Source organism: Chiloscyllium plagiosum, chromosome 4 (assembly GCF_004010195.1).
Source record: "Chiloscyllium plagiosum isolate BGI_BamShark_2017 chromosome 4, ASM401019v2, whole genome shotgun sequence".
NCBI lineage: Eukaryota > Metazoa > Chordata > Chondrichthyes > Orectolobiformes > Hemiscylliidae > Chiloscyllium > Chiloscyllium plagiosum.
The window spans coordinates 79623219-79644621 of record NC_057713.1 but is presented as its reverse complement, the minus strand read 5'-3'; the positions used below and the strand labels follow the sequence as shown (position 1 = coordinate 79644621).

The 21403-nt window shown below is 38.4% G+C and overlaps 1 protein-coding gene across 3 annotated transcripts in view; it reads right to left on the bottom strand.

Moving 5' to 3' along the window:
- rttn (rotatin) overlaps positions 1 to 21403 on the bottom strand; it is a 172360-nt gene that overhangs the window by 45125 nt on the left and 105832 nt on the right. For 2 of the 3 annotated variants that reach the window (XM_043688465.1, XM_043688468.1), the window contains exons 24-27: positions 19879 to 20071; positions 9589 to 9680; positions 8789 to 8906; positions 704 to 902 (exon numbers count right to left, since the gene is read on the bottom strand). In XM_043688465.1, the coding sequence (XP_043544400.1) occupies positions 704 to 902; positions 8789 to 8906; positions 9589 to 9680; positions 19879 to 20071 (602 nt within the window). The remainder of the gene's footprint in view (positions 1 to 703; positions 903 to 8788; positions 8907 to 9588; positions 9681 to 19878; positions 20072 to 21403) is intronic. The other variant, XM_043688466.1, reaches the window with a different exon arrangement.

The window sequence follows — 21403 nt, the reverse complement described above, 5'->3', positions numbered from 1 at the left end:
TCGAATGAGACCATAGTTTCTTCCTTGTCTATGTGTATATTTCTGATGATGTCCAAGAATTCCTGTGTTGACTGTATAGAGTGTCTGGATCCGCTAATAGGTGTTTCAGTTTCTGCTGTAGTTCTTTAGCCAGTTTGTGTGATGGTGTCCCTGGTAGTGATACTATTGGTCTGAGTGGGATGTCTGGTTTGTGCACTTCAGGTAGTAAAAGTAAAACCAATGTAGTGTACAAAATCCCATACAAGGACACACAGGAAGACAGCATCCATGAACACCAACTAGCCATGAAACGACAATACCAGCTATCCTTAGTGGCCACACACGCAGGTGACAAGCAACATGAGTTCGACTGGGACAACACTACTATTATAGGACAAGCCAAACAGAGAACAGCCAGGGAATTCCTAGAGGCATGGCACTCATCCACAGATTCAATCAATAAGCACGTCGACCTGGACCCAATATACCGACCACTGCAACGGACAGCTGGAACTGACAACTGGAAGCGGCATGTTCAAACCACTACAAATGCCAGAGGAAAGATCACAGAAGCGCTTCACATGAGGCTCCCAAGCACTGAGGATGTCACCTAGATAGGGGACGAAATGTCTGCAACACAAATTCCCAGCTCGGCGAACAGAACCACAACAACGAGCACCCGAGCTACAAATCTTCTCACAAACTTTGAATTGTTACTACCTACCCATGGAAAGCTGCAAGGAGCTGGTTTTGCTTGACTCCATTTAATGTATCTTCTGGAATAGTTGCCAGTAGGTTAGCAAGCAATCCACATAGAGCAGATGAGAAATGAAGGGTAATGACTGCACACTGCTCAAATGGAGGATCAGAAACATGAGAGTTCCCACTGTGTGGTGATTGGGTAGTTTCTGAGTCACTCTGACCTAAGATGGAAATAAAAATATGGAAATTATTAAAAAGAGTAGAGAAAGCAATAAACAACAAACAATACCTCACTTGCTTGAAACATAACGACTGAAGCATGGAAAGATTATCAAGACACTTACATAACATCACCTTAAATTTATTTTGGAGTTGCTAATAGAGATGTGAGATCTGATAGCCTAATTCTAGTTGTATCGCTTTCAAAAGGACTGCAGGACAACGGTACATTATATCTCAATAAAGGTATCTCTTTAGTCAACTGGACAAACTAAGTTGTTTTTAGCTTCTTGAAATGTTAACTTTTCTATTCATGAATTAGTGATAAATACAACTGAACTTCCAACTATTCTTCACATTTGATAAGCTTTGTGTTTTTGTTTAAAACCACAGAAGCAGATCATATCATAGAACTTTAGCAGAATTATAATCTGACAAACTATTGGTTCACCGTTAAAATTAGGGAAAAAACTTCATTCCACTGCCTGCTTCTGAATGGGGTGCAATAATCTCAAACCATATTTTTGCAGGCAATAAGACATTTACTGGGAACTGGCAAGTTTCTGTCTTAAATTGCAGATTCTAATTCCAACATTATGACCAAAACTTGATTATAATTCTTCCTGAGGCCGAGGTAGGAAAGGTTTCTCTTGCAGGTCAAATGGTGCACAGACGAACCTGGTCACAAAACTAATTTCATTTTTGTTTATCAGTACCGGCAGACACCTAGGGAGGGCGGGACAGGAGGGCAGAGAGGTAGAGTGGTGACACATGAAGCAAAAGGACAGTCGGGGGTTGGGGGGCAGGGGGGAGGAGTGAAGGCAGACCACTGCTCCCATCCAATTCACAGCCTCTGTTCCCTTCCCCACTCTTCAAAGATGCACTTCCCACTTTACAGATCCTAACATCGTCCATGTATCAGAAATAAGCACGTCAAGTCTTGGGCCACATTCACTTACATTAGTTGGTTATTGTGCCTATTTTATTGCCATCATTTTTCATACAGGCAAGGAACCCATTTAGACATATGTGCACCAGTTCTAGTAGATTTGCATGAACAGATTTTGAAGCAGCGCATAATGCATATATGTGCGGCATTAACAGACACAGCTTTTTTGTTTTTGGCTTCCACATCAGACAGGAGGAGCTGTGTTCCCTCATGCCCCATAAAGAATTGTGGGCTCTTCTTGCCTCATAATTCCCTCCCCTTAATGTGGTGTGCTACCAATCCCTGTACTTCTCCACACATTTAATTCAAAGAACCATTCCTCTGGGGTCTTTGGTTGTGGCCTCTTGCTGTTTAAAATGCCATTCCAAATTCTCAGCCAACCAAGTATAACCTGCCCAATTCACACACAACACCAACAGTCAACATGTAGAATTAAAATTTCTCAAGCCTCACAGGGAACTGGAGGAGGGGAACGTTGGGATTGAGGTCACTTAGAACTCTCACCTGCACAACTATGGCTGTCAGATTAAACCTAATGCTTTTTTAAAATTTTGTTTTCCTCCATCTTCGGCTCACTTTTCTCTGCCTTTCTTTATAACTTACAGACAGATTACTAATTTGAACTCTCAATTCTCAGGAGACTGACATCTGCTGAGATTTGAATTGCACAATTTTAAAGTTGCGTCGACACTTCGTTGTTTTATGCCAACTCTAATGTCTGTGATGACATTTGCCAAGTTATCATCAATATGCTTTTGGAACACATATGAGACATTATATCCCTTGCATTTTTTCTCTGGAGGGCATAAGCTTGGCCAGTATTGAAGATGGTAAATGATTGGGGAATGTGAGGGAGAAATGGAAGGAAAGCAGGAGGGAAGGGTATTGGATAAACTGTAAGGATTAAAGGCCCATAAATCTCCAAGGCCCTAAAATCATCAATTGACCGTGAGGTTGAATGGTCTTTCGTAGATATTTCAGCACGACGTATAGCTTGTCAAAATTGGATTATCATTTAATATGGGTCTTTTGAGAGCCATTACAAATGCCCTTAGACATTGCAGTGATCAGGGAAAGATTTGAACTTGGAGAAAGAGGGAAAATGGCCTGTTTGAGATATAAGCAAAATAGGTGTGAAAGATGTGACAAGAGATGGACCAGGCTTGGGCTGTAATATATGATGAGATAGGTGTTAAAAATGCAAAGCTAAGAAACAGCAGGTCTCAGCAAAGGACAATAGACAGACAATTGGAGCAAGACTAACTTGTGGAAGCAAATGGAATGAGACATCAAATAGTTTTCCACAAATCAGAAGAGATCAAGTTGTTTTAAATCCTATTGATAAAACAGGAAAGGTGGCCAGCCATGCAGCTAAAAAGGGAAATTATGGATAATAGGTATTTTTAAACATCCTGTTCAGATATGTTTGACAAACCTCTGAAGCAGGTGGGACTTGAACCTCGGCATTCTAGCCTCACAAATAGGGACAGTATCACTGTTTTTCAAGAGTACTACATCAGGGACAGTACTAGATCCAAGGATGGAGCATATGAATTGGCCAAAAAATGCAGTAGACCTGTCGATTGGAAGCAGTTAAAATTTCAGCAAAGAGGACACAGCGGCTGATTAAGACAGAGAAAATAGAGTGAATATAAGCTAGAGGAGATTGTTCAAACTGATGCAAACTCTTCTACAGGTGAAAAGAAAACGATTAGTGAAGACAAATTAAGTGCCTCATAGTCAGAAACAAGGTAGGTTATAATGGGGACAAAGATGACAGATGAATTCAATACATATTTTGATTCTGCTATCACAACGGAGGAAGAAATAACATACCAAAAATGTTGGGGCATGTAGGGTCTAGTGAGGGAAGAATGGGAGGAAAGCAGGAGGGAAAGAGTATTAGGTAAACTGTTAGGATTAAATGCCAATAAATCCCCAAGGCCCTAAAATCTACATCCCTGAGTACTTCAGGAAATGGTTCCTGAAATATTGGATACATTGGTGGTCATCATTCAAGATTCCATAGACTCTGATGTTTTCCTATGGGTTGCAGGACAGTTAATGTGACCCCACTATTTAAAAAAAAAGTAGGAAAAAAAACAAGAAATTATTGACTAATTTGCCTGACATTGATAGTGGGGGAAATAATAGAGCACATGATGAAAGATTTATTAACACAGCACTTTGAAACTGATTGGATGGGATCACAGAATTGGACAGAAGCAATAGGATTTACAAAAGGGAAATCATGCTCAAAATGGAAGTTTTCAAAGATGTAATATTTAGAGCTGATAAGGGGGCACCAGTGGATGTGGTTGACTTGAAGTTTGAGAAAGCTTTTGATAGTACAGATTAGCATGTAAAATTGAAGTGCATGGGATTGGGGTGTACTAACATGGATAAAGAACTGAAAGGCAAACAGGAAACAAAAAGTAGGAATAACCAGGTCTGCTCTGAATGACAGTCAGTGACTAGTGGTGTAGCACAGTGACTAGTTCAAATTTCTTACTCCTACTCTTATTTTCTATGTTTCTATTAAAGCCTATTTGTATAGTTGTCGCATTTTAGCCAAAAATGAGAGAAAACTTCACTCGGAATCAAGGGTGCTGATACTATAATGATGAAGTTAGAGAAAAGCAACACACTAAAGTGAGTGAATTGTTTATGGTTACATTTAAAACTTGTTTGCTGAATTATTGCATTCCTTACATCTTTATTCAGTAAAAGTATATAGTATAACAGACGAAACAGTCACAAAAACAAGCATTCCGGAAATTACACTGAAGGATTGGTTCTAGCATAATTTCCAGTCCTATGGAAATAGAATGGCTAAGGAATAGGATGCTTCAACATCAACATTAATCAAATAGTTTCAAGTGTTGGATCTCAAATAGGCTTTAATAGAAACGTAGAAAATAAGAGTTGGAGTAAGAAATTTGATACTAGTCACTGTGGCATCCCACTAGTCACTGACTGTCATTTAAAACAGACCTGGATATTCCTACTTTCTGTTTGCCTGTCAGTGGAAGGTAATCTAAAGCACTGGACATATCTTCATAAAGGCATCCTATTTTTAAAATGACAGGCAAATTAATGCCCATTGAAGACGGATTTCAGTAATAATATTTGGAATCTTTTTTCAATGAAATACAAAAAAATTCAAATTTTCAGTTTTATTGAATGAATATTAACAGCAATGCTTTAAGAGAAAATTATTGAAACCCACTTTTGTGCCTATTGATTAATTCCCACATTTGTCACCTTGCAGCTTTACTCGACAATAAACATTCTTTTGTAAAACACCAACAGTAACACAGCAAAATGTAACACAATAACTAGCCATTTAGATTAACTTTAAGGTTATAACAATATACAAATCAAATGTAATGAGAACATATCAGCTCTACAAAATTAAAATTACAATACCCAGTATACTACTGGTGTCTTCCTATTCATTTCCTCGGCCAATTCTTTGTTCCTCGTTACTGCTTCTCCAAACTCATTTCCCAGTAGTCCAATGTCCACTCTTGGCGCTCTCTTACCTTTCACGTATACAAAAAACCTCTTGCAATCTTCTTTCAATTATCAACTAGTTTATTTTCATATTTCATCTTCTCCTCCTTACTTTTTCCTTGTCCTCTGCTAGTTTTTAAAGGCCTCCCAATCCTGTGGCTTCCCGCTAACCTTCACCACATTGTATGCCTTTTGATTTTATGCTGTCACTGATGTTCCTTGTCAGCCATGGTTGCAAGTCCTTCCCCTTGTATGAATGCTTGGGATGAATTTATGCTGTGCCTCCTGAATTGCCCTGCCCCCCAGAAACTCTTGCCTTTGTTGCTCCACCATCCTTCCTGCTGGACTTCCCTTTCAAACAATTCTGGCCAGCTCCTCCCTCATGTCATTATAGTTACCTGTACTCAACTCTAATACTGTCACATCCGATTCCAGCTTCTCCCTCTCAAACTGAAGGGCAAAATGTTTCAACTTTTGGTGACTGCTCCCAAGGGGATTCTTCACCTTAAGCTCCCTAATTACAAATCACCGAATCCAGAATTGCTCGGTCCCTTGTGGGTTCTACACAAGGTGTTCCACAACAAAACATCTGTAAAAATTACACAAATTTCTTTTCTTGGGATCTGAAACCAACCTGATTTTCACAGTCCACCTGCATATTGAAGTACCTAATAATTACAGTGCCTTTCTTATATGGATAAAGAACTGTTCTATCTCATGACTTATTTTCTGTCCCACATTCTGACTACTGCAAGAAGCCTGTACATAGCTCCCATCAGGGTTTTTTAAACCCATTCCATTCTTCAACTTGACCCACAAAGATTCTATGCTTTCCAACCATATATTGCCTCTACTGATTTAATTTTATTCCTTATGAACAAAGCAACATCTCTGCCTATCTGCCTGTCTTATCCTTGGATATTGAGCATGATTTTCCCAGTATTTCTAAGCAACTCAAGTTTTGCTTCTGAATGTCTATCAGAAGTCCACTGAAATGTAATAATTATTATTTATTCACTGGTATAAACAAGGCAAATGTAAATGGGGCAAGACAGAGTAACATAGAGACTTGTGTGCAGGATAATACAGCACTGTTTGGCTTAATGGCCTGTTGATGAGCTGTAAATTCTCCAATTTTAGGCTATATCTGAGATGCATCTTTCAAACATAACAAATTACTCCTTAGATTTCTGTCAATTTGCTCTTCCAGGCAATGAAAGAATAATAATCTACATAACGTGACTTCAAGATTTTAAACATTTCACTTTAGCAGCAGATTTCCACCTAGATGACAGTAATAGTTTAGTATGTTTCATACCATTTTAATGTTCTCCAGGATTTGAGTTGGTCACTTCCTGGCATTATAACTATTTGACTCTTATCTATATAGTAATACAGCCAGATCATCTTCCCTGCCCTATCCGAATGGCCCTGCACGTTTCATTCCTTCAAGTATATTTCAAATTTCCTTTTGAAACCATTGATCATTTGCTTCCAACAGGCTGATCAGCAGCAGGTTCCAAGTCATTACCAGTCACAGCATAAAACATTTTTCCTCACATTTCCCATGCAATTCATGTCAAAAACTTGAAATCTGCACCCCTCAGTCCTTGCATCATCATTTCACAGGAACAATTTGTCTTGGTCTCATCTCTAAGCCTCCAAAAAAATGTGTACACCTTGATCAAATATCCCCTCAATTTCTGCAATAAAAGTACAATGCTGCAGATGCTGAAAATCCAAAATAAAAATCCAAGTGTTGGAAATACTCAGAAGTGAGGCAATAGAGGGAGAAACATTCTGAGTGAAAAATGACTTATTGAGAACTGAAGACTATGTTCAACATGAAATGTCAATTGTTTCTTTGTACACAAATGCCACCAGACCTGCTGCCAAACCTAGTATTTATGCTCTCCTCAATCTCCGTTGCTTCAAAGAGAACAGCCCATTTTCTCCACTCTAATTTTGTAGCAAAAATTCTTCATGTATAGAAGAAAATTTGTAACTCTCTTCTGCATCCTATCAAGGGCCTCATACTTTTTCCAAAATGGTGTGACCAGTACTGGATACAATCCTTCAGTTGTGGCCTAACCAGAGATTTAGGAAAGGTCAACATAACTTCCCTGCTTTTGTAACCAATACCCAAGTTCTTGATACCCAAGATCCAATTTGCTTTGCAAAGTAATCTCTTAGTATGCCCCGTTACTTTCAAAGATCTATGAGCAAAATCCATAGTGTGTCTTCCTCCAACAATAAACTGTTTTCACTGCAGAAGGGTTGATCAACAGAGGACACAAAATTAAGATAATTAGCAAAAAAAACACCATGGGATGTTAGGAGATTAATTTTTTTGTGCAGCGAACCATTATAATCGCAAAGATACTGCCTGAAAGAGCAGAGGAAGCTCATCGATAGGGCAAGAGTCAGAGAAATCAGAGAGCTCTTTCAGCAGCTGTCACAGGCACCATGATCTCTTTCTTCGCTTTACAATTCTACACTGGTATTGGATTCATACCCAAACAAATCCTGTTTGCAGAACTTGCAGGTGACCTGATTTGATTATCTAATCTGAAATGTTAATTTTGTTTCTCACTCCTGACAGGTGCTTCATGGCCAGCTGAATGTTGCCAGTACGTATAGTCATTGTTTCAGATTGCCAGTGTCTGCAATGTTTTGCTTTTCCTTGTCTGTCGACACCCTATTTTCAAAGATTCAAAATCTGCCTGTATTCATGGTTTTCAAGTCAGCATCAACATTTTAACTAAAGTTTAGAGTTTACTCAATGCTGCCCTGGTAGGTTCCAGTGGGAAACAATGGATCAGATCTCAACAGATCATTGCCACGCTAAGTTCAAGCTAAGCACATTTAAACAAAAAAAAGACTGATAAATGTTGAGAAATAACTTAACTGAAGTTTTTCAAATTATAAAATGTTTAGACAGAGTCGACAAAAAGAATATAGAATATACGATTACGATTAAGACTAAAAGCTATCAATATAAAACAACCACAAAGAAATCAGACACGGAATTCAAATGAAGCTTCTTTAGCCAGAGATTGGTTGAGAACGTGGAACTCACTACTATACAGGGAGCAGATGACGTGAATGGCATGAATGCATTTACAGTAAGGCTGGATAAACTAATGAGGGAGAAAGGAGAAGAAATTATACTGATACATTCATATATAGAACCTAAAATCTAGAATGGATATGAAACAAACAAAACCAGAAATTGCTATACATGTCTGAAATAGTAGGTTTGGCAGCAGATATATACAGAGAAATCAAGTTGATATTTTGAGTTCAGTGACCCTTCTTGGTTTTATTTTATTTATGCCAGCATGAATCAGCTGGGATAAATATATTATTTCTGCACTTTATATATTCCATGTACTTCTAAGGACAAGGAGAACTTCAACTTACCTTGAGCTGTTAGCCTATTGCTTGGAGAGTCAGGAATAAGAATTGGAGACACAGCTGAATCGTGTAACTGCCGCTGGAAATCAGGTGTACTATCTGATAAAGGTGGTGACGGCAAAATCTGGGAAGTGAAATTTTGTAAGAAATTAGCAATTATTAATCAATACATGAATATTAAAAACAGACTTTTTTTCCATTACTATTTCCTTTCAGAAAACTTTCACAAATATAGTATTTATCCTATTCTTAAAATTGTTCTGAAATAGGTTTAAAATAAAGGAACAATAAAAGAAATGAATAAACTTATAAACAACAGATATATAACCCATTGTGGCACAGTGATTAGCACTGCTGCCTCACAGTGCCAGAGACCCGGGTTCAATTCCCGCCTCAGGCGACTGACTGTGTGGAGTTTGCACATTCTCCTAGTGTCTGCATGGGTTACCTCTGGGTGCTCCGGTTTCCTCCCTCAGTCCAAAAATGTGCGGGTCAGGTGAATTGGCCATGCTAGATTGCCCCTAGTATTAGGTGAAGGGGTAAACGTAGGGGAATGGGTCTGGGTGGGTTGCGCTTCAGAGGGTCGGTGTGGACTTGTTGGGCCGAAGGGCCTGTTTCCACACTGTAAGTAATCTAATCATAACCCATCGTGTCCTTAGAATGCCTTGAAGTGTAGAATGCCCAAAATATTCTGATGGAGATTTTGCTCCTGTAAGCATAAAATACTTTGTTTGGAAAACTTTATGACAAAACATAAAATACACATTCTGCAAAAACGTTTCTATGTTCATTGCCTTTGCACATACCAAAGTACTTGACGTTGATGGAAAACTTGATAAGTGACTGTGATTTGATAGACCAGATGATGTTCTCCAATATTCCAATGAGTCAATGTCTGCTGAAACAAAATGAAACGTTACCAAATATCAGGTCTACTTCACAGTTGTTGCAATTTGTATATGCTGATTTATGCTAGTGAATCATGTAAAAATGTAGAAGATGCAAGATATACCTGAGTAACTAACTCAGACAAATTCAGATAATACATGTACAATCTCATTAGCAACAGGGCAGATTTAAAGATTATTTGGAATATCAGTCTATCATCTTTATCTGATAGACTGGCCTTTGGAAGTATTGACTGGGCTTGAATAGGACTAATGAAGATTCAAAGTACTTATGATAACAATTTAGTTGTATCATGATAAAATTAAATGCAAATTTATGATTTGCACAAAGATTATATCTGTCCCCATTGAGAAGACTTGATTCTTTGAGAAATACTTCATTCATATAAAGCAGTCTCTAATTTTACTTAGACTGCTTGCTTCTGTAAGCAATTTTATTCCATTAAGTTAAACAGCCCGGCCTTTTACAAAAATTGGTGCCTGACATAATCTGCATTTCAAAACAACATGGAAGATTAGAATTTTACTTATTACCCTGTGATGGTACTGTATAATCATAATCCTATCATGGTTAACCTATTCAGTCTGCCTGCAAGAGCAATGCAGGTAGCTCCATTTTCCCACTGTTTCTCAGTAACCCGTAAATCTTCTGATAATTGTCCTATTTCCTTTGCAAAACCTGATTGAATATACATCGATCACACACAGACAATATATTCCTAATCAATGTGGGCGGCACGGTGGCCTCACAGCGCCAGAGACCCGGGTTCAACTGTGTGGAGGTTGCACATTCTCCCCGTGTCTGTGTGGGTTTCCTCCGAGTGCTCCGGTTTCCTCCCACAGCCCAAAAACGTGCAGATTAGGTGAAGTGGACATGCTAAATTGCCCGTAGTGTTTGGTGAAGGGGTAAATGTAGGGGAATGGGTCTGGGTGGGTTGCTCTTCGGAGGGTCGGTGTGGAGTTGTTGGGCCGAAGGGCCTGTTTCCACACTGTAAGTAATCTAATCTAATCTAAAAAAAATTACCGCACATTAACAGTTTTTCCTCCATATGAATCTTTTGGTTTTTGCCAATCCCTTTAAAGGAGTACCATGCCAGAACTATTCCTGTTAATCTTCTTTGTAACGTCTTTCATGTCTACATATCCTTCTTGAAATTAGATCACAGTCCAGTGGAGGCCTAACCAATATTTTATAAAGGTGTCAGCATAATCTCCTTGCTTTTATATTCAATGCCTATACTCTGTAAGACTCCTGCCTACCCCTCCTACCTTTCCTGGTGTTAACCCATCCACCTGACTGTACTTGCAGCTCTTTTCCCTCCCTATAACTGCCATCCATCACACCACCTAGCTCTTGTCAATTCCTCATTGCCTTGAACTGCTGCTCCAACCGATCCATACGATCTGATAGGATATTAGGCCAGACCACTCAAAACATTCTTAAGCAGGTGGCCCCGACCATAACTTTGCAATTTGTTTTGGTAAGTGTACAGTGAAAATTATCCGGATTAAGTTAGCTATGTTGAATACCAGGTTTTGAAACACACAAAAATGTATTCACAAAATTACACAATGAAACACAAAGAACAACATAAAGAACTTCGACAGAACTTAGTCTATCCAAACTAGACTTAATTGTGTTGTTCAGAATATACACAACAGTCCCAATAAGCAAATCCCCTTAAAAAAACAGAAAAATTGAAACAGATGCTTACAGATTGAAGTTAGAAGAGAAGACAGAGAGGGTTTTGCAACCTGTTTCCACATAGCTGAATTCCTAACTAGTTCTGAACCTAACTGCTCAGCTAAAGAGCTGACCACTCCCCTTTCATTATACAGATCACTTCTTAAACATGAACAGTTTGGCCTGAAGTCTCATCGGTTTACATTTACACAAAAAGGCCACTCAATACCCTTTAGTCTCTGTACGAAGCCAGTCTAATCGGAGCCGGAAGTGTTTTATTACCCTTCTTAAAAAAAACCAAGGACACAGTTTCCCGAGAAAAGCAACGGCTTTTAGAGAAAGGGGACAACTTTGTGGGACCTCCCCCTTAAAAAAACCCATCAATAGCAAAAGATGCCTTCGTTTTTAAAACCTTTCAAACAAACTGGTTAGTAGTCTAAAACACACATATATACTGAACTAACAATACACATGCAAACATGCGCAACCACATGCAAATTCAGGCCATGGCACCCCCATCATTGAATGCCTCCGTATCTCATTCGAGCTTCGATAACGCATCGGCAATCACATTTTCATGACCTGTCACATGCACAATTGTCAAATCGAATGGCTGCAACAACTAAATTTTCCACAAATGTCAATGGGTTATGATCAGTATATACAATTGCCTCAAATGAATTGCTGGTAATACAAGCATTGAAACGTTGTAATGCCAATATCAAGCTTAAAGTCTCTTTCTCCACACCGCTGAATATTTCTGTTGAAGAACGTACAACTTCCTGGAGAAATACCCGATGGGTCTTTCTATTCCCTCGTCCTCCTTCTGTGGAAGCACCGTACCGACACACACATCACCTTGAAAGGCTTCATGTAAACCGGTGTGGCTAATACTGGGCTGAAAATGTGTTGCTGGAAAAGCGCAGCAGGTCAGGCAGCATCCAAGGAACAGGAGAATCGACGTTTTGGGCATAAGCCCTTCTTCAGGCTTATGCCTGAAACGTCGATTCTCCTGTTCCTTGGATGCTGCCTGACCTGCTGCGCTTTTCCAGCAACACATTTTCAGCTTTGATCTCCAGCATCTGCAGCCCTCACTTTCTCCTGGCTAATACTGGGGCACTGGTTAGCACAGTGTTTAGGCTGTCAAATGCCTTTCGACAGTCCACTGTCCACTGCAACTTCTTACCTTTTTTTAACAATTGAGTGAGTAGAGCAGCTATACTGCTAAAGTTTGGCACAAACTTTCAGTAAATTCCATTCAGTTCCAGGAACAGTAGTACTGCTTTTTTCATTGACTCTGTGGGAAATTCCCCAAGTACTTTCGTTTTTGCATTCTGTGAGGCCATTTGTCTATGTCCATTAACATGGCCCAGGAAGCTGACTCGGTTTTTGGCAAATTCACTTTCAGCTAGGTTTACCATCAAGCCTCCCTTCCGAAGTCAATCTAATAGGTCCAAGAAATGTTGTAAATGTTCCTTTCTTGATTGACTAAAAGTCATCAGGTCATCAATGTAAACAGCACAACTGGGTAATCCAGAAATGACCTCAGTCAGTCTCTGAAATGTGGTTGTAGCATTTTTCATACCAAATGGCATGACTTTGAACTAATATTGTCCATGTAGTGTTACGAAAGCCGAAATTGCCTTTGCACTCTCTGACAGGACTACTTGCCAGTAGCCTCTGAGCAAGTTCCAACTTTTCCGACACAGTCCTCTTGCTTTCCTTCCCTATCAAAATACCTTTTGAGCACATTTACATGACACACACACACAGATTTCTTTCTGTCTGGAGACCTTATCAAGTAGTTCACCTCACTCAATTTATTCTCTATTTCATAAGGTCCATTAAACCTTGCTTTTAAAGGCTCACTTGTTACTGGAAGTAACACCAATACTTTATCCCCAATTGCAAAATTGCTAATTTGTGACTTCTTATCTGTTTCCTGTTTCATTGTATGCTGTGATACTTTTTAATGCTGTCTAGCCAGCTCTCGAGCTCTACTTAATTGTTACCTAAAATTTGACACACCATCCAAATGGTTGGTCTCTGAATTCTGACATATTAATTTCTCTTTAATCAAGTTTAATGGCCCCCTTACTTCATGCCCAAAAATTAATTCAAATGGAATGAATTTGGTAGATTCATTTGGTGAATCTCTGATGGCAAAAAGTACAAACGGAACTCCGTTAACCCAATCATCTGGATAATCCTGACCACAAGGCCTCAACATGGTCTTTAGTGTTTGATACCATCTCTCTAGCATTCCCTGCAAGACTGGATGGTATGCAGTTTTATTTCCAAGTTATCCAAAACCTTCTTGGACGTGACGTTTGATCCTTGATTTGACTGGATCTCTATTGGTAGTCTTTATTTAGTAAAAACAATTGAGTAATTCTTCTGCAATCCTTTTTGCTGTGATATTGCATAATGATACTGCCTCTAGAAATCTAGTCGACACATCCATTATTGTTAATAAATACTTATTCCCATTTTTTTGTTTAATGTTGGGGATCTACACAATCAATCAAGACTCTTGTGAAAAGTTCCTCAAATGCTGGAATAGGTATTAATGATGTAGGTTTCGTTATTGCCTGTTGTTTTCCAATTAGCTGGCATGCATAACATGTCTGGCAAAATTCAACTAGATCTTTGTGTAGTCCAGGCCAGTAAAAATGTCTTTCTTTTTAACCTATGTTTTCCTCATTCCTAAATGACCTCCAAGTGGTAGCTCATGCGCCACTCATAACACCTCCTTTCTATACCCTACTGGCAAAACAATATGATGAATCTCTGCCCATTTCTCATCTGTTTGAATGTGTGATGGTCTCCATTTCCTCATTAAGACATCATTTGTTAAGTAATAACACAGAGGAAGGCATTCATTCTCCTCTGTATATGCCTTTTGATATAATTGTTTTAAGTTCTCAGCTTTCTGTTGTAACTCAGTAAGCAGAGTTAAAGATACTTGCATATTTACCTATTTGCTCCTGCTCTGTCCCACTTACCTGATCAACAAAAATCTCGAATAACGCTATGTCAGCTTTCTTATCTGTGCCTTTTGAACTCTCCTGGTTCAGCCTGTGCCTCTGTGATCTTGTGACCACACAATCTGGGAAAATTCCTGGATACACATCCTTCATTTCTTCAGTTGCCTGCATCTCTAGTGGCTTTTCAACTAGAGTAGGCAGCACGCCTACTGGTGAATCAGCTATATCATTTGCGAGGACAAACTTTACTCCTGGAGCTGAGAGTTTGTACAGCATTCCTACCACAAATTCTCCACTGTTCTCTGGACTCTCTAGCCTCACTTTAAATAATTGAGCACTTTCTGTCTCACTATAAATTCCTGTTACCAGTATCTTTTCTAACAATAGTCCCTCAGGAGTACATAACTCCCCATCCTTCAGCATTACAGACTGAGAGGATCCTGTGTCCCTTAATATTGTAATTTCTTTACCTGTCACTACTGGACTATGTGAATAAACTTTACCCTTGCATGCATATTTTTTCAGCAGATCTGGCACTTCCTCCTTAATCAACCCGTGATCATCTTGTACACTCTGAGGCAGATGTCTAACTTCGCTTATGCTTTTTGGTATTAGTCCAACAAAACTCCCAGGCTTGTCCAGTTTTCTTGCATCTGGCTTTCTCTGAGCTCACCATCACTGTGATTTTGTGTGGCCACTTTTTACAATGAAAACACCTGAGCTTTTTAACTTCCGTGTCCCCCTCAAGACTTTATTTTTTACCGTGCTATGTTATCCTCATGGTCTTCACTGAGATCTACTTTTCCCTTACCACGTGAAGATTTCTCTTTGCCCCAATTTCTATCCCTCATAGACTGAAATTGAGTCTGGAAACCAAACCGTGTTTTATGGACCAGCTCATAATCTTCAGCCACTTCAGCTGCTAACCTTGCTGTTTTAACTCTCTGCTCTTCCACATGAGTTCACGCTACTTCCTCACTAAGGTTACCTTTCACCTTTATCTCCAGCCTTTTAAGCTGACTTAACTTTTTAAGTGGAGAAAGTGAGGTCTGCAGATGCTGGAGATCAGAGCTGAAAATGTGTTGCTGGAAAAGCGCAGCAGGTCAGGCAGCATCCAGGGAACAGGAGAATCGACGTTTCGGGCATAAGCCCTAACTTTTTAAGTGTCTGTTTCTAAAGTTCAAAAGCTCTCTTTTTTTTCTCTCTGGGTCTGCTGCTCTCTTTTTCCCTCTCTTCTGCTTTTAATTGTAACTCAAACTGTTTCATTTCTGCTGCCCTTTCCTTATCTCTCACTTCTAACTCAAGCTGCTGCTTTTGCAATTGAATTCTTGCCATCTCCACAGATTCTGATGGTTTCTCCGGCAAGTTTAAATGCTGAGCTACTACTGCAATTATCTCTTCTTTCCTCACAGAGGCAGGCAGTTCCAATTCCAGTTTGCTGCTAATTCCTGCAGCTTGGTCTTATTCACCTTTTGCAAAACTTCCAAAGTCACCACATTCACTTCCAGAAAACGTTTGGCGACTGAAAGAGCCATTACTATCTCAAGCTTTGTCTACCCAACGAAACCAACATCCGAAATGAAGATAGTAGCACCTACCACATGCTGTTTATAATCCCGCAAAAATCCCCCAAATCTGTAATGGACTAGAACAAACCACTTAAAACACTCTTAAGCAGGCAGCCCAGAACATAACTTTGCAATTTTTTTTGGTAAGTATGCAGTGAAAATTACCTAGAGTAAGTTACCTAGGTTGACTACCCGGTTTTAAAACAGACAAAAATTTATTCACAAAATTACACAATGAAATACAAAGAACAGAATAAAGAATCTCTAACTCAGTCTATCCAAACTAAATGTGTTGTTCAGAATATACACAACAGTCTCAATAAGCAAACCCCCTTAAAAAAAAGTAAAAAAAAGGAACAAATGCTTACAGGTTGAAGTTACAATGGCAGAAGGAGAGAGAGTGTTGCAACCTGTTTCCATACAGCTGAACTCCTAACTCGTTCTGGACTGAACGGCTCAGCTAGAAAGCTGACCATTCCTTTTACATTAGACAGGTCATTTCTAAAATATGAACACTTTGGCCTGAATTCTCATCTGTTTACATACAAACAAAAAGAACTCTCAATACCGTTTAATCTCTGTGCTAAATCAGTTTAATCGGAGCTGAGGGCGCCTTATTATCCCTCTGAAAAAAACCAAGGACACAATATCCTTGAGAAAAGGAACCGTTTTTAGAAAAAGGGACTCGCTTTGTGACACAGACATAATCATCAGTAACATGGAAACTCTCCCTAAATTCCCACATCTGATAGGAAGAACATATCAGTCTACTAAATGCCATCTTTGCTCCTTTACAATGTACAGACCCAGAAAACAGCACTGTCTTTTTGCTCAAAAAAAATTCTCCAGGCTAACTTAGCATATAGGGTTTATAGTTTTACATTTAATCAACAGACAGATTTCAATAAAATATATTCAAGGAAGAACCCACTCTACTCACTACTGTGGACTTACAGCAAGGTTACACATTTAAAAAAAAACTATGCACTTATCTGATCCTGTGCTGTGAGCTCTCACATACAGGTTCCTCCAAGATCAGCTGTGAGTTTCGCTGTTTAATAATTTTTCTTAGACGCACTCTCATGTCCAGGGATACATAAACTCAACAGCAAAGGCAGTAATTGTACAGATTTACTGCTGTCTCTGTTAGCAGTGTAAGCTTATTTCTCGCTCTCCCTCACCGATCATGTGCTCACTGCCTTTTGTCTGTCTTTCTTCCTTTAAAAAGTGCTATTGTTTGACTTTTTTTCCCAAAGTCCCAAAACAATGCAGCAGCATATAAAATAGTAATTGATGCTCCTCAAATTCGAGGAAATCACCTCCAATACTAAAATACCTCAAAAAAGAGCAGGTCTTGCAGCCACAATTGTTTCTCATCCATCATCTTGGATTACCCAGAATCCTTTTTGAACACTAATAAATCTTAACTGCCCTCTGCCATTGCCTAGCAAACCATCATGTTCCATAAAGAGAAGTCCACTACCATCTTTCCAGCACTATGAAGGATGGACAAATTGCAAAATGGGCAAGGACACTGGCATTAGAAATTTGATGGCATGATACTTTGAACCAAGGGGTATGTTGTACTTGAGGAGTTGACATCTAATCACCTCTAGCTGAGGTAGAGTTTGGCCTCCAATCTGGGATCCTGTGCCTTTGGCTATAGTACATCCATGCAGAGACAGTATTTCAGATGTGCTTTAACTAAGCTTAATTAATTAATTGTTATAAAGAATATGACAAACTTAGACCACAAATCTCCAACTTGCTCTCAAATTTTTTTTCATTCTTATATCTTGCTTGCATCATGCAAGTTATGTTCTAAGAAATCATATTTGATTACTTGGTATGGGGAAAAGGACAAGCAGGGCAAAGATCCCAGAAGCTGAAGGGGTTAGAGCAAAAAGGCAAAAAAAAATTGAGAGTGAAGATAGCAATTAGAGAGTGAGAAGATGAAAAGGCCAGAGCAAGATGGCGGTGGACACATAATGTAAAACGTGCCAGTACTGAAGGTGAGACCAAGTCTCTTCAAAAATACTTCCATCTTGGATTTCTTATAATGAAGAGTCAGATTCAAAATATGATATTGCAGTACACAGGTAAACATTTGACTGTAACGAAGTGGAAAAAAAGAGACACCTGAATTGTGTTGTACAAATGCTTAAGTACATCTTCCATCTGAAAACAAACTACCTGGCCCACTCAGTGGTCTTATGGAAAAGCAGCAAATCAAGAAAACTTCTTGACAAGAAAAAGATATTAAAATACTCCAGTAGGATCATGAAAAAAGCCTGTTTTGAGCCAAGGAAAAAGGACTTCTAATGGGATCTATCATGAAATATCTCATGTTCCAAGTGAAAATGTAGAAAGTGATATGGTAGATGTTGCTAATGGTACTGATGATAAAATATTCACAGTGCTAACAAACATCGAGTAAGTACGTGCAGATATAGAGTTTGATCTTAAGGATTTTGGGAGTGACATGAAAGATGCAAAAAATGTTTAGTAAAAGTTAAATAATAAAAATTCTATAACTAATTCAACTAAAGTCAAACGAAGTAAAACAAAACAATTGAAAGTAAATCCATTGTGAAAATATATATAATTGAATGAATGTGGCTGTGCTGGAAAAGCGCAGCAGGTCAGGCAGCATCCAAGGAGCAGGAGAATCGACATTTCGGGCATGGGCCCTTCTTCAGGAAAGGAAGGGCTCATGCCTGAAACGTCAATTCTCTTGCTCCTTGGGTGCTGCCTGACCTGCTGCGCTTTTCCAGCAACACATTTTCAGCTCTGATCACCAGCATCTGCAGTCCTCACTTTCTCCTGAATGTGGCTGTGTTTCATATTTGTGGATTGAAATTATAAATTAAAATAATAAATAAAAAATGTAATAACGTGATTGATGAACAAAACCTATTTCGGCGGTCTGAACCGCAGGTTTAATACCAATCTCATTCAATCCATATTCCCACTGGGAGATTATCTTTGCTTCTTACTTCATAAAAAGTCATTCTGCACACTTTATATTTAAACTCTCATTCCTTGATGGAGGATGGGGTGCCCAGCTTGTCTGAAAAAAAATCAGTCAACCCTAACTAATTCTCTCTGCATATGTTGCCAGGTTTGAATTTTCCAGTACATTTCTGTTCATATATTTTTTAAATGATTCACATATACTCAATGCACAGAGTTCTATATATTGGTCAGATTATAATTATAATATTAACTATTTGAATTTGTATCTTTGCATTTTATATTTAAAATAAAACCTTACACATTATATTTTTTCTTTACCTGTCTACCAGTCAAAAGCATCATTTCTAAATTTCAGTCCCTGACTTTACAAATCTTTTATACAAAATATGATGTAATTCTTAAAACCATTAGCTTAAACTCCTTGCATGTTTTTAGATCACAGTGTAAAATAGTTTAAATAAAAGTGAGATAAGTTAGTAATACACTAAAGATCAGGTAATAAATTGTGTTAACTTGTCTACAAACACCAGGAAATAAAAACCAGGAAACTAATGTTGATGAGAGATGGAGAGGGTGTAGATTAGGAAACATTGTAGACCAAATTCACATCAGCCTGAACCCCACATTAAACAATTTTTCTTTCTATTTAGAAACAATTAATTCTTTGAAGAGGGTAAACTGCTACAATCATAATAATAATCAGGTGTTAATCAAGTTACTAAGATTACATAATATGTGGAACAGATATTTTGGTTTATGACTTCAATTGTTAGGATAGCTTCTTTCCATTTACCTACAATATCAAATTTACTGTACTTAGAACAGGAAACAATACTGATATAAATCAAACACGTCTGAACTCATCTTCCTTCATTTTATTACTCACATAAACATTTGTTGATGATAAAAGCATGCTTTGATTCAAAGTTTGAAAATAAAATACTTAGAGGATTACTATTCTTAAAATTCATACCTTCTAAATTGCTGTTGAGAAAATTCCTGCCAGTAGGTTTTGGAGAATTCAAATCGAACATGTACCTTCCGAGATAGCACTGCTTTGCCATATGAGCCACACGCTCATAGAACTGGCAGTGATACAGTAGAGCCTGGAGAGCAGGCAATCCAACTAGTGATAAACCAGACTCTTCATCATGAACACATGGACTCTATAAAAAAAAACTGTATTCAGGCAAACAGGAAACTCAACCCAAGAATTCACAAAATTTATAACATAACAGAATAGGCTTTCCTTTTTTTTACTTTAACATAGTGTCCATTACATTCTTTGGGACTACTCCATGTAGTACAGCATTTGTTTTTGTTATATATTTATTTTTGCTTAAAAAACTTTCATATCATTATGAAAAGGTATGATTTGCTTTAAAGGGTGGTCATTCAAATTAAAGAATATTCAATGTATCCCTGACATTTCAAAAACGTATCTGGGACAAATCTGTTTCTACTCCACTATGATCACTGAAAAGACATGGACTTATCTTGTTTATCAACATTTAAGAAAACAATCAGATTCTTTCACTTCTAGACACAAATGTGGTTGCTCACCAACTCCATAATTACCTCAATGCAATTTGACACATTAAAGTTGCTCACCAGTCACAGTTTGCTACGCATTATCTGTTGTACTTGTAGGTGATATCATAATATGGAAGTGCAATGAGACATCATCTGACTTTTCAAAGTGACATTCACCTCGCAATTCCATTCATGCTTATCGAGCATATCGACAAACCTTCACTCTTTCATTTACCTGCCTGGGCCCTATTATCTTGTCATAAGCAATCCCTTTTTGACTTCAGAATTTCATTTCAAAAAGTAATGTGGTGACCATCCATGCATAACACAGAATATCGACACAACATTTTATACACTTCATTAAAATAAAGCACATAACTGGAGACATTATACTACTTGAATCTGCTAAAATACCTTGTGTAGACAGCAATCAGAATCATCAGAAGTTACAGCACACAAAGTCCATGAGGCCCATTCTCTTCTAGCATTCACATGCAGATAGATCAGATTTAATTCTTATGATTCTATTAATATTCTTCCTCTTTAATTCTTATGATTCTATTAATATTCTTCCTCTTTTTTATTAATGACTTGGATGAGGGAGTCGAAGGGTGGGTCAGTAAATTTGCAGATGATACAAAGGTTGGTGGAGTTGTGGATAGTGAGGAGGGCTGTTGTCGGCTGCAAAGGGACTTAGATATGATGCAGAGCTGGGCTGAGGAGTGGCAGATGGAGTTCAACCCTGCCAAGTGTGAGGTTGTCCATTTTGGAAAGACAAATAAGAATGCGGAATACAGGGTTAACGGTAGGATTCTTAGTAAGGTGGAGGAGCAGAGGGATCTTGGGGTCTATGTTCATAAATCTTTGAAAGTTGCCACTCAGGTGAATAGAGCTTGTAAGAAGGCCTATGGTATATTAGCGTTCATTAGCAGAGGGATTGAATTCAAAAGTCGTGAAGTGATGTT